The 13,358-nt window shown below is 40.1% G+C and overlaps 2 protein-coding genes across 4 annotated transcripts in view; both read right to left on the bottom strand.

Annotated features, from left to right (window-relative positions):
• The window catches only part of LOC307004864 (ras-related protein Rab-37), a 35,683-nt gene extending 28,957 nt beyond the window's left edge, over positions 1–6,726 (bottom strand). Inside the window, exon 1 of one of the 2 annotated variants that reach the window (XM_079624406.1) lies at positions 6,377–6,726. In XM_079624406.1, coding sequence (XP_079480532.1) covers positions 6,377–6,619 — 243 coding nt within the window. In that variant the 5' untranslated portion in view covers positions 6,620–6,726. The remainder of the gene's footprint in view (positions 1–6,376) is intronic. The other variant, XM_079624404.1, reaches the window with a different exon arrangement.
• A 664-nt stretch (positions 6,727–7,390) lies between these two features.
• The window catches only part of xylt2 (xylosyltransferase II), a 35,472-nt gene continuing 29,504 nt past the window's right edge, over positions 7,391–13,358 (bottom strand). The window contains exon 11 of one of the 2 annotated variants that reach the window (XM_079624207.1): positions 7,391–10,494. In XM_079624207.1, coding sequence (XP_079480333.1) covers positions 10,172–10,494 — 323 coding nt within the window. In that variant the 3' untranslated portion in view covers positions 7,391–10,171. The remainder of the gene's footprint in view (positions 10,495–13,358) is intronic. The other variant, XM_079624208.1, reaches the window with a different exon arrangement.

Raw genomic sequence — 13,358 nt, 5'->3', positions numbered from 1 at the left:
TGGAGAGTAACGTCAGATTGAGTTCATCAACACCCCTTAAGCTTCACAGTCCTAAAGCTCGTCCTGGGTCGACATTTCATTCAGTGACATTTTGTATTTATAAACGGTTTAATGTTAATGATTACATATGTGACCCTGGACCACAAAACCAAAAAAAAACAAGCTTTCCATTTTCAGTATGTATGGTTTGTCAGGATAGGACAATATTTGACAAAAAAAAATCTAAACATCGAGAAAATCACCTTTAAAGTTGAACATTTATGTTCGCGATTCACTCTCATTCACTCACAAAAATATATTTTTATATATATTTACGGTAGGAAATTTACAAAATATATTCATGGAACTTCCTTCAAGTCTTCATGGATACTTACTTAATATCCTAATGATTTTTGGCATAACGCCGTGTCACGCACGAGATACTGCAAAAGACGCAAGACACGAGCGCAACGGCGTGTTTACATAGAAAAAAAAACAAATGAAAAAGCAGCGCATTGGAATAGAAAAACGCGCTCAGTGTGAACGACACTTTATACAGTAGGGGGCGCTATTACACATCTTCTGAAAGAGTACAGGAACTCCTGATCAAAGCACAGGTGAAGAAGATGCAGAAACATATCATATGTGACCCTGGACCACAAAACCAGTCACGAGTCGCACGGGTATATTTGTGGCAATAGCCAACAATACATTGTATGGGTCAAAATGATCGATTTTTCTTTTATGCCAAAAATCATTAGGATATTAAGTAAAGATCATGTTCCATGAAGATATTTGGTAAATTTCCTACCTTAAATATATTACAAAATTATTTTTGTGAGTGAATGCAGCACAATCGTGAACATAAATGAACAACTTTAAAGGCGATTTTCTCAATATTTAGATTTTTTTGCACCCTCAGATTCCAGATTTTCAATAGTTGTATCTCGGCCAAATATTGTCCTATCCTAACAAACCATACATCAATGGAAAGCTTATTTATTCAGCTTTCAGATCATGTATACATCTCAATTTCAGAAAATTGACCCATGTGACTGGTTTTGTGGTCCAGGGTCACAAATGTCTTAATTTCCCTTTTGCTGCGCTCTCTCATCTCCGTAGCGTGATTTAAATGTGAAGAAAAACGAGCGTCAGCTTCAGGACGGGAGGGATGATCATAGCTAGTGTTGTAGACACAGATTAGTCACTTTCATGTTGCCACCTGCTACCACTGGCGTCAACAAGAATTAGTTGTGGGGACAGAAAGCAGCTCTGCTCACTCACAGCTTTCTCATCTAGAGATCAGTCCGGGGGTTTTCAAAGGCAAGCATTACTCCTACTAGCCCGTTGCTCATACGTAGGGTTTAACATATGAAATCATGTAGCGTTTGAAGAGGGATGTTCAGATACTATAACCACGACCAGATGGATAATAAAGTGGGTGAAAAAAGTCAAGTCACATTTATTTCTATAGCGCTTTTTACAATACAGAGTGTTTCAAAGCAGCTTTACAGAGATAACAGGAAAATAATACAACAAAGTTTGTTTTCCAGAAGAAATTATTAGCGTCACAGTCCTGCGCAAGTAAGTTCAGTGATGTTTCATTTTTGTTGTAAAAAAGTTATTAATATAGTTAATTGGGGCCTGAGCAACGATGGTGTGAGGAGCCTATTGGAATTGCTATTATTATTCTCCAAAGCGAATCGCATTTTTGAGGGCCTAAACATGCTCGAAAACTCTTGCAAAGAAACTTTGCACACGCGTCAGAACTGGGGAACATTGAAAATTTACATCTGATATGGGTTTCAGAATTGGGCGGGGCAAAATGGCTCGATAGCGGCACCTATAAACATTTAACGGCGTGCGCCTCCCGCTACGTTTCACGTACGTGTACGAAATTCAGAACATACATGTAATGACCCAATACCTACAAAAAAGGCTCTTGGAACGTAGCCCTAAACACCACAGGAAGTCAGCCATTTTGAACTTCCTCTCTTTTTGCCATTTTCAGGCCTCGTTTATATCGCTCTGGAGAAAACCATAATGTAATCGTCCAGCTCAGTTCAGTTCTCTAATGGTGTCAATGCAGGCAGATCAATAATATTGTTGAATATTGAAATTAAATGTCCCTTACTAAGCAAGCCAAACAACATACCATGGCATAGAGTTTTAAAAAGGACCTGTGTGATATTTACAGACAAGAATATCATAGATTGTGAGACCTGAGGGCAGGTTATTTTGACTCGGGCCAGTTAGCAATCACTTCAACAACCCAGAACCATAAGCACCTAAGAATCTGCATAGCAACACCCTGGAACTTCTCAGAACACTCTTGCAACCACTTGGAGACGCCCTAGCAACAACCTAAAACATCTAGAAACAGCATAACACGGCGAGACACCCTAGTAACCATCTAGATATGCCCTAAAACACCAAGCATAATCTAGCAGCCACCTAGAAATGCCCTAGCAAATTTCTGAACAAATTGACATTTGCATAGCAACACCCTGACAACCACCCAGTACATCATAGCAACTACGATGCCCATCACCCTAAAAACTACCTCAAAATGCCCACATTTCTATCTGGAACACTTTAGCAACCACATAGAAATGCCCTAGGAGCATTTGGAGAACATCTGCAATTCTGCATAGCAACACCTTGGCATTCTGGCAACCACCCAGTATATCATAACCCCTTATAAATGCTTTAGCAACCAAACTAACACTACAAATAAATGCCCTAACATCTGGAACACCATCAAACCCCCCCTAGAAACATCAGAACACCTTCACGTGTGCATAGCAATACCCTGGCAACAACACAGCAAAATCCCCAGTGTTAAATTAACACTGCTCAGAGTTTATATAATCCACACTCTCAGAGTTTTATAAGTAGGCCTAAAACTGAAGCAGTGTTAAGGTCAGTGAGACAATTAAGCGAATAATTTAACACATAATTTATCCCACTTTTAGCCAAAATAACATTGAATTTGGTTACATGTCGTTTTTGCCAAAATAACTTGTGAGATGTACGATATTTCATCATGTTAGCAAAGTAAAAAGTGATTACAAGGTGTTTGGTTTCATTTCTTCACTCATTTAATTTCTTTGTTATCTAATTGATGACTAGTCTATTCTTGGTCTATGGTTTAGATGTCCATAATTACATTTTCACTGGCAGCCCAAATCTTTCCTTGTTTTAGCCTAGACGTTGTGTTTAGATGGCTATTAGACGTCTTTTAAACGCAACATTGCTTGCTGGGATTATTTACATAGTATAATAGTAGTAGGCTATATGGGGTTATTATTGTTGCAATATTCCAAAATAAATAGATTAAGATCCACAAATAAATGTAAAGAGTTTCACAAAAAATGATAAAATTCACAATATGCAAATAAATAAAATATTTACAAATGTTTTATTATTTTACAAACACAACTCTGCCTGACATTTATTTGTGAACCGCTTTCTGTGCATTTGTAAATCGCTGCACACATTTGTGAAGATCCATTGTGGATCTTAATCTATTTATTTGTGAATTCGATACATTTGTGTGAATCTCTTTACATTTATTTGTGAATATTAATCTATTTATTTGGAATACTGCAACAATAATAACCCCATAGTAAATGTATCTCTCACACACACGTCTCCCACTCCCACATAACCATAATCAACTGTCCTGTAACCACGTGGTCACCCTATTAGGGCTGCGAAACGATTAATCCCATTCAAATGGCGTCCCCTTCCCGAAGTGCCCTTCAAGGGTTCAATTCTCCCAGGTCTCACACTCGCCCCCCTTTTAAAAGCGCCACATCTCTGTGGGGTCTGACCGAGGACGTGGGCATCCTCCTGTACTGGTTGCCATGGTTACCACACACAAAAACACATGTTCGACGGCATTTATCATCTGGAGGGCAGATTTGTTGTGGTTCTCCGTTTAGTTTAATCAAGTGTAATGCCGCAGGCAGCCACAATATTACTTTCGGTGACTCTTTCTGCGTTGAATAGATCTTTGATGATTGTTTTTAGAAACGATGTTATCGTTTAGTTTAGAATATAGGAAGCTTTGAGAGTCACACAGGGCATTGTTTTACACGGCTAAACAAACGAATACCTGCGGGATGCTTTCAGGAGATGAGTGTCGAACACAGAGCCCACGGGCTTTCAAGCTCTTATTATTATTTCATACGAATCTCATCCATGCTTGACATTCCTTAAATCCCTCATTACTCATTCAGCTTTGAAATGCGTGATTAAGGAAGAGCACAACGGAACAAACCACCACACGAGGCACGTGACGGGGGACACGGGATGCCATCACCATGGCGACGCGTGCTTTTCCGCAGCCAGAGCGTCGAAGTCTGCTTCTGTCGATAATATTGCTGAGATACTTCATTATTACAATGTGACACGGCCTGAAAGCTTGAAAAATAGACATTCACAATGTGATACATAGGAATAATCAGCAATATTTAGGCCTACCCAAATATATTTGTTCTAAAGCATTGTAATATGTGAAGAATGGCCAATCATCTCAGCTAAAATAATCTCATTGCAGTGCACTTTGCTGTTTAATTGAATAACTAACGTTACACAAAACGTTTTCGAAGCAGTTCTGACCGAGTGTCACGAACGATTAGTGAAAGTTTTTCCATGTAGCGTTTAAATAATAGAAAACAACAACAACATGAAACAGAGATAACGCCCTCACGCAGAGCAACTGATGTGTTTCACATCTAATGTTTCTTTAATAAATTCATCTCCTGTTGTCATTCCTCACCACGTCCACGTTCAAATGCTGAAAAAAGGAACAAATCATCTGTAGTTATATGTAGTGAACACAGTAGGGCCTACACCTCAAGTTTGGAAACAATAGCTCAATATGAGGTTTACATTCTTAAAAAATTTAATCTTCTTAAGAACTTGAATTTGGTTCTTCTGTTGAATAATTCATGATATTACATTAGGTACATTACATTATGTATACTCTTCAGACCAATTTATTGGTATCTATTTAGAGAGAACCAGAGAATAAGAAGTTAAGTAACTTTAAAAGGTTCTTCAGTCACATCGGGCTGTTTTAGGATTGAACTTGAATCTTTTCTTAGGGTATATAAGTAGTTGGCCTCCATGGACTATAAAGGCGGTGTGTAAATCATGCAGTCGTGTCCAGTGCTGTGCTGGTTTAGTCTCTGTAGTGTGAGACTGTGGGAGTGTGACTTCCTGCCCGAGAGCCATAATCACAGATGATTCAGCTTTTAATAGAAACTAGCAGAACAGACAGACAGACAATTGTGGAACTCGAAACATTTGAATATCATGCAAAAGTTCATTTATTTCAGTAATTCAACATAAAAGGTGAAACTAATATATTATATAGACTCATTACATGCAACGTGAGATATTTCAAGCCTTTATTTGTTACAATTGTGATGATTATGGCTTACAGCTTATGAAAACCTTTCACAATATTCAAATTTTGAATTTGGGGTTTTCATAAGCTGTAAGCCATAATCATCACAATTGTAACAAATAAAGGCTTGAAATATCTCACTTTGCATGTGATGAGTCTATTAGTTTCACCTTTTAAGTTGAATTACTGAAATAAATGAAAGGTCCTGTTCTTCGTGATCCCATTTTTTTAACTTTAGCTAGTGTGTAATGTTGCCGTTAGAGCATAATAATACCTGTAAAATTATAAAGCTCAAAGTTCAATGCCAAGCGAGATATTTGATTTAACATTAGTCCCCGTAAGAAGCCTACAGCGAACGGCCGGTTTGGACTACATCCTCTACTTCCTGCTTTAATGACGTCACTAGAACAGTTTTAGACTAACCTCCGCACACAGGAATACACACAAAAAAAGGGGGCGTGGTCTTGTTGCGCTCCTACGGAGAAGATGAAGAGTTGCGTTTGTAGAGTGTGTTTGTCGCCATGTCGTCGAGACGCTGTTATTTTTCATCCCGGAGTCAAATCACCTTTGTTTGGCCATGTTTACAATAACACTGAGCGCATGCGTCTCCACTATGGTAAGAGGCGTGACCTTTCCGTGCAACGTGCGCTAAGCTGCTGTCCAATCACAACACAGGAACCGCTGGCACAATCAGAACTCGTTACGTATTTCTGAAGGAGGGACTTCATGGAACAAGGAAGTCATCAGCCCGTTTTTAGGACAGTGAAAACAGCGGTATACAGATAAATACATTTTGTGAAAAATACTGTTTTTTTTTACACACAAAACATGTTATATTGCACACTGTAAACCCAATCAAAGCTTCAAAAACACAGGACTTGTTTTAAACTTTTGGACGATATTCAAATTTTTCGAGTTTCACCTGTATATAGATACATATAGACAGACAGACAGATATACGAGGATGGTAGTGTTCACCTTATGCATGAGCTGCTCATTGTATGTGAGTGTGAGTGAGCAGGTGGAGAGTGAGCTGGTCTGTCCCTCCTCTGTGTCGGTGTCCACCGGAGAGGAGCCGTAAGCGCTGTCAGGATCAGCGGGATCTCCCGGCTCCACCGGCTCTCCCCGTCCCACCGTCTCCACCGGCTCCAGGTCCGAAGAGCTCTCCATCTCCAGCTCCATGCGCGAGGAGCTCCTCACCAGCAGATCTTTCACAGTCATCTCTGATCTCGTCCCGTCTCTGCTGCGTGACTCACGCCGGAGTCTCTTATAACCTGACGAAGTTTACGCTGATGAATATTTAACAGTAGTGCTTCCTGTGGCGTGCAGTACAAAACGTTCTGGGTCATTCCTGCCGTGTTGAACCTTTTGAACAAGGAAGCTTTAAAAAATGAATGAAGGATTGACGGTTACAGTCCAACTTTGCCAGACAACAAATAAACAAGGCATGACTGACTTGATTTCACATCTTTATTGTGCCATCATGTGTCATCTGTTGCCGTCCATCAGCACTAAAATAAGGCTCTGGGTCAGTGTGTCCCGAACTTTTAGTTTAGGATTGGTGTTTGCGTCCCACAGAGACCCGGTGAGACTGATGATGATGATGATGATGATGAAGGTAAAACAAAAACTCTCACCGACAGGGTTAAAATAAGACTTTTAAATACAAAAATAGCATTCATTCATTCATTACATCCTCATTCCACTTGTTTCTCTTGATAACACAAAAGCTTCACACGAAGAGAAAAAGTACACTTTAAAAACCTAACTAGAGTTTTCTGACGAGTAAATCAAAACCTGAAAGAACCCCTTTTGAAACACAGGGACACTTGAAATCTACCGCAAAAAGAAGAAGCATGAAATGAGTCAAATAAAAGCAGCATGTCCCACAAGACACATTTGTTTTGACTTATGTTTCTTAGTGACGTCTTCGTTGGAAGGCGAGAAAGCAAAATAGCACAAACATAACAAGAAATGGACAAATGTGGGTGGTTAAAAAAAAAAGAAAAAAAAGTGGCAACCAGCCATGACACATTTAAATAGAAACGGATATTTTGCAACTGTTTTGTTATTTAAAGGGACAGTTCTCCCAAAATGTTAATTCTGCCATCATTTACTCAGCCTCCTGTTCCAAACCTAAATACTTTCTTCTGTGGAAGGCAAAAGGAAGCAGAATGTATATAAGCTGATGTTTTACATCCTGGTGCTGTCAGGCTCCCCAAAATAAAAAGTAAAGAAAAAAAAGACGACCCCATACAGTTCATATGACTCGTGCACTGTATTTCAAATCAGATTTTCATTCATCTTTGAAACACAGATGAAGATATTTTTGATGAAACCTCCATTAAAAAGTCCATTCAACCAAAATTTTCACACACTTAAAAAAATGTCATTGCAATTGTGACTCCAGTGGTTTAATCCCGATTTTATAACGCGAATATCTTTACTTCCCCATAGATCTCATGAGAGTCATGCCCTCCTCACGATACTGTCCTGGAAGCTTTAGGTCTTCGTTTATTTTTCGCAGTGTGAGATTCCTGAATACCAGAGCTGAAAGAAATCAGTGAGAGCATGTAAGAGTGCACTTCTCTTGTGAACGATCTATGTAGAAGTGGTTTAGATTTGGGTTGAATGTACCTTCATTGAAAGAAGAGAAACCTTGAAGGTTATGCTTTTTCTTTAGTGTGTAAAGTTGCTGTTTGAATATGAAAAAGGTCTGCAAAGTCCCTCCAGCGGGAGTTATTCTCTATATCAGTGTCAGTATTTCTGAACTCCCTGAAACGCCTCCATTGTAGTCTTGAACGAACACGTCACAAATTATTCCTCATTTAAATAATTCCCGCCCAAGGCATATACACAAAATAAAGGGGCGGGGCCTGGTTGAGTGAGTTAGTAGTGTGTTAAAACTCGTGGTTAAGGTAAGGGGTGGGACATTTCCCAAAACACTCTGGAAGCGGTTGACCAATCACAACACACTGATCCAGCCGACCAATCAGAGCACAGTGTTTTCAGAAGGAGGGGCTTCATAGAGAAGAGGAACTACTGGGGGGAGAGGAGCTCCAACTATGTCGAATATGGGAAATATAATGTGTTTTATTGAACATTCAAGCATGAAAACCTTTTCTAGTAGTTCCCAAAAAAGGGCATAAAAGGGCCTCTTTAAAACTGTTCACTTGTGTTTCAAAGATGAACGAAGGTCTTACGGTTTAAAATGACATGACGGTGAGTAAATATTGATTGCATTTTCATTTTTGGGTGAACTCACCCTTTTATAAATGGCTAACTCTCCATTAAAACTGAAATTAAACCTTGCTTTTGTGCAGGTTCATAACCATTAAAATGCAAATTTTGAAAATGGGTGGTGTGTGTGAACGGTGATGGAAACTTGCATTTTCAGAAAATGTGCTTAAAAAGGTCAAATTTTGCTGGGTTTACATCCAATGACACCAAATGCCGCTGTTCCACGCGTCACGCAACTAAACGTAATGCAGTATGTAGACTAGTGTGAATGCAATTTTGTAGATATGGAGTAAGGAGAGATTTTCAGCAAATAACTTGAAATATTGCACACGAGTCATTTTTTGTCCATTCAACAATGTGAACATTATTTTTACGGTCTTCTTTTGAGTTCCACAAGAAAGTCATGTAGATTTGACATAAGGATGAGTGTCATTTTTGGCTGAAATATTCCTTTAAAAAAAAAAAAAGGGGTACAAAACAGCAGCTAGCGTAACTTAAGTCTCCAGCTCTTGTGCTGTTCAACACCAACTGCAGATCAAGAAATAGAGTGAAAAACGATGCGTAGTTGAGAACCAAACTGGTGGAAGACCAGAATTAAGTGTGAAATACTGTAACAAGACCAGTGAGTGACAGATCACAGACTGATGTTCAGCAGGGTGAGTTCAGGCAGTCTCAAATATGTATATCCACATCTTCGTACTTTGCAATCTGTGTGCGGCTGAGCAAAATTTGCAGTAACAGACGAAGCAAGTCCTCCAGATGAGGTGTTTTTCAACTCAAAGGACATTCAACATAAAGACAAAGTCACAGTATTACAAAACTCAGATTCTTGTTTCCTGACAGGCGGCTTTCGTTAGTGTTCATTGTGTCGCTGTATACAATAATTCCATGCAACGCTGCATCCGAAACATGTTAAGTGAGCAATCGCACCGATCCATTGGCAGAAATTCATGATGATCCAACAAGCTCCGCCTCCTCTGCTGAGATTCAGCCAATCAGAAGGAAGCTCTGCTTTACAGTAAAGTGCACTTCAATTTGCTTCTGAAGTTTTGATATTAATGCTTCAAAATAAGCATAGCAATAGAGCCAGAGGTTTCCAGCAACTTGCCTCCAACAGCTTCAAATACGAATTTTGGCCACTGTTTTTACAGAATAAAATAATGTGCACAGTTTTTTTTTTTTTTTTTTTTTCTTCTAACAAAGAATAGAAATGTAAAATTGTTGAGATTTGGGTCTTTGTTTCATAAACCCACACCGAAAACTAGGTGCTAAGACTCCGAACCTTGTAACAACGTATTTAGGTGACATCTGAACATTGATTTATAAAAGCAAGACTCGTACATATCCACGTCTGGCAGTCTTTTTGTGCAAATTTCTCTCATAAATTCACCCTCGACCAGTTTCAAACCCTCGGTAGGAGGTGCCTCAACTAGTAATGGGATGGTCTCAAAGACCACGACTCGTAAACATCACTCTTACGGACTGTTCTTCAGGGCCTTCGCCGCTCTGCTCTGTTTATTCGAGCTTGTAAGGCTACCTGATACGACCGCCACTTTTGACTGGCCCCAGTTCCGATTTGGGGTCAGGAGACAAGGAGCTCCAAGAGGTCTTGGTGCAGAGTCCAATGGAGGGACAGGAGGAGGTCTGCTCAGAGCAAATATCTCCAGTGACCCAGAAAGCCCCCACAGAGCTGTCCACCCAGGCCTCCAGCGGCTTCCCCACCAGGGAGGTCTTCTTCTGCGCCTCCTGCAGGGCGGGCTCGCTGGGCGGCAGCTTCAACACGCGGGCGAGCTGCTGGAAGCTTTGCTCCAAGTACACGTTACCTGGAGGACCCGCGTGTACCCAGCCGTGGTCTTCTGAAGGGAGAGATAAGTATATGAATATTTATTTGCATTCAGAATAAAACAGGATGCAATAACCTTGATCATACTCAAGATATACAACATTAGGAGGATCAGGCTCTTCCTATCTTTCCAAGCTCTTGTTCTGTCCAGACTGGACCAGGGTTTTTTTCCTATCAGAGTATTTCGTCTATCGACGAAACTATGGACTACAGTCACATGCTCCCTTTTCCACCGACATGGTTCTGTTTTGGGTTCCCGGCCTATGTCCCTTCTCTAAGTTCGATGATGATGTGCGGATAGCGGTTACATCCGCGGATGCTGGAGATAATCTGCGGCTCAAACGGGCCAAGTTATAAAAAATAACTAATTAATTGTGGGTTGGTCGCGGGTCGATGGGATATAAATCATTAATGTAAGACACGGAACTCTCATTTCACGGTAAAACGCAACGAACGTGCGTCACTTTTACAACAACGCATCTCTCTTCAGGGAAATGCAATCGAGGAAAACATTCCTAGAGCATCTTCTCTTGCCCCCTGACCCCCATAGCAGGAACAAGGTCCACCCACAGTTTCACAAAATCCAGTGGGAAACACAGTATATGATAGTGTCCTTAAAATAACAATCTAATTACCTTATTGTTAAAGGTCCCATGACATGAAATTTTCACTTTTTGGTGAAAAAGTGAAAAAAAACTTTCAGGTTTTTTAACATTAATATGAGTTCCCCTAGCCTGTATATGGTCCCCAAGTTTCTAGAAATTTCAATCGGTGTAAATCGAGCTTTTGCTATCTTTCTCTGCCTTTGAAAAAGTGGAAGCTCAATCGGGCTGATCTTGAATCTCCTCCGTATGACGTCATACGGAGGAAATGTTACCTCCCCTTTCTCTGCTTTGCCCGCCCAGAGAATATTTCCCGTCCATGAGAAAATGAGCTAGGAAGTAGGAACGCGTGCACGCGATTTTAGTTTGTCCACGGAGATATCATGGCTTTTGAGCGAGCGAAGCATAATAATTGCTCAATAATTGGATGTACAAATGAACACCGAAGCCTTTTTTTAGTTCCTTCATCCAAGCCCCAGAAGAACCAGTGGATTCATTTCATTTCCTCTGGAAATGCGCCGACACAACTCCCCAAAGTTTTTTGCGGCACACATTTCACCGACGACTGTTTCCTCAACTTGGATCACTACAGAGCTGGCCTCGACGAACGTCTGAAAATAAATCGATCGAGCCGAGCAACAATTTCTGATGTGTAATTGTTCAAGTTCAGACAGGTAATCTTTCTCTCAAATCGTTCAATACTGCTGTTTATGCCTCAGTAAGTCAAGCCAGTGACTAAAATATCAACTTCACATCGTTTCTTTTAGTAGGATGAAAATAATCGTATTTAAATTGTGAATAAATTATATACAGAAAGCGATCAAAGAACAATCTTTGTAGGAATCGCGCGCACGCATTCCTACTTCCTAGCTCATTTTCTCATGGACACAGCGCGATCGAGTTTATCTGACACTTGCCAAACTCGTTATGAAATCAATGACGCACGTTACACTGCACATGAAGCTCTTACTGTATTTACATCATCGTGTTTGCATTGGTGAAAGCAGAGAGAGTGCAGAAACTGCGTTGCAATGATAAGATCTTTATTCTCGCGATCAACAACAGACTCTGCTTGCGCAATGCTCATCGCAACATTTTATGTGATGGGAATAGATCTAAATACTTAAAAAACTTCTGACGATTTGTTAATCTCGATAGCTGTAATAGTAAAAACGTATAATAACTGTAGTAAAAGTATTCGAGAGAGTTTCACATGTAATAAGTAGCTATTTCATATGCAAGCATGTCAGCCAATCACAGCAGTGGCCGGTTACACTGAAGTCTCACACAGACACGCCCCTTCAAACAGAGCGTTCAAATCAGAGGCTAAAACTGGGCTAGGAAAAATGCCTTTTGTTTCTAAATTATGACTATTTTCTATCTAAAAAACATACTAACATTATAAGGGCAACCCAGGAAACATTATAAAATAATATAATAACCCCATGTCATGGGACCTTTAAAATACGAGTCATGAACAATTTTTTTACCACCTCCGCCTCTTTTTGAGCCTGAAAAAACCCTGTGTACTATTGTAAGCACTTGCTCTATCCAGACTGGACTATTGGCAGGTCTCTTGGCAGGTCTTCCAGCTTGCACTGTTAAACCTCTGCAACTGACCCAGAATGCTGCAGCAAGAGTGGTCTTTAACAAGCCGAAGAGAGCACACGTCACTTTAAAAAAAATTGCACTGGTTGCCAATTGCCGCTCGCATCAAATTCAAGGCACTGATGTTTGACTACAGAACAACCACTAGCTCTGCACCCCTATCTTAACTCATCACTCCAGACCTACGTGCCATCCAGAAGCTTGAACGACACCTTGTGGTGCCATCTCAGAGAGGCACAAAATCACTGACCTTTACCCGGAGTCTGTTCCAAGCTGGTGGAATGACCTGCCCACCTGACCCATTAATACGAACACTTACTATTCTATATCTATTAAAAACATCAACAACCCTGGCTGTGTGTGTTGCGCTGGTCTAACTGGGGACTGGTCACGGCACTTGCATATTGTTGCCCTATTGTTTTTTTGATTGCTTCTTTTGCTCTCCTCATTTGTAAGTCGCTTTGGATAAAAGCATCTGCTAAATGATTAAATGTAAATATATAATTATTCTAAGATTTCATACATATATTCAGAGGTACCAACAACAGTCAGTGTTACCAAGTAGGTTCAAAATATTTGATGCAAGTAAAATAGTTAAAAAAAAAACCTGTTGTTTTAAATAGGGCTGCGCAATTATTTGCAATGAAACCACACACGATCGATTGAT

Source organism: Phoxinus phoxinus (genome assembly GCF_949152265.1).
Source record: "Phoxinus phoxinus genome assembly, chromosome: 1".
In the NCBI taxonomy this organism is placed as follows: domain Eukaryota; kingdom Metazoa; phylum Chordata; class Actinopteri; order Cypriniformes; family Leuciscidae; genus Phoxinus; species Phoxinus phoxinus.
The sequence above is the reverse complement of the archived record's forward strand: the minus strand, read 5'-3'. Positions and strand labels throughout refer to the sequence as shown.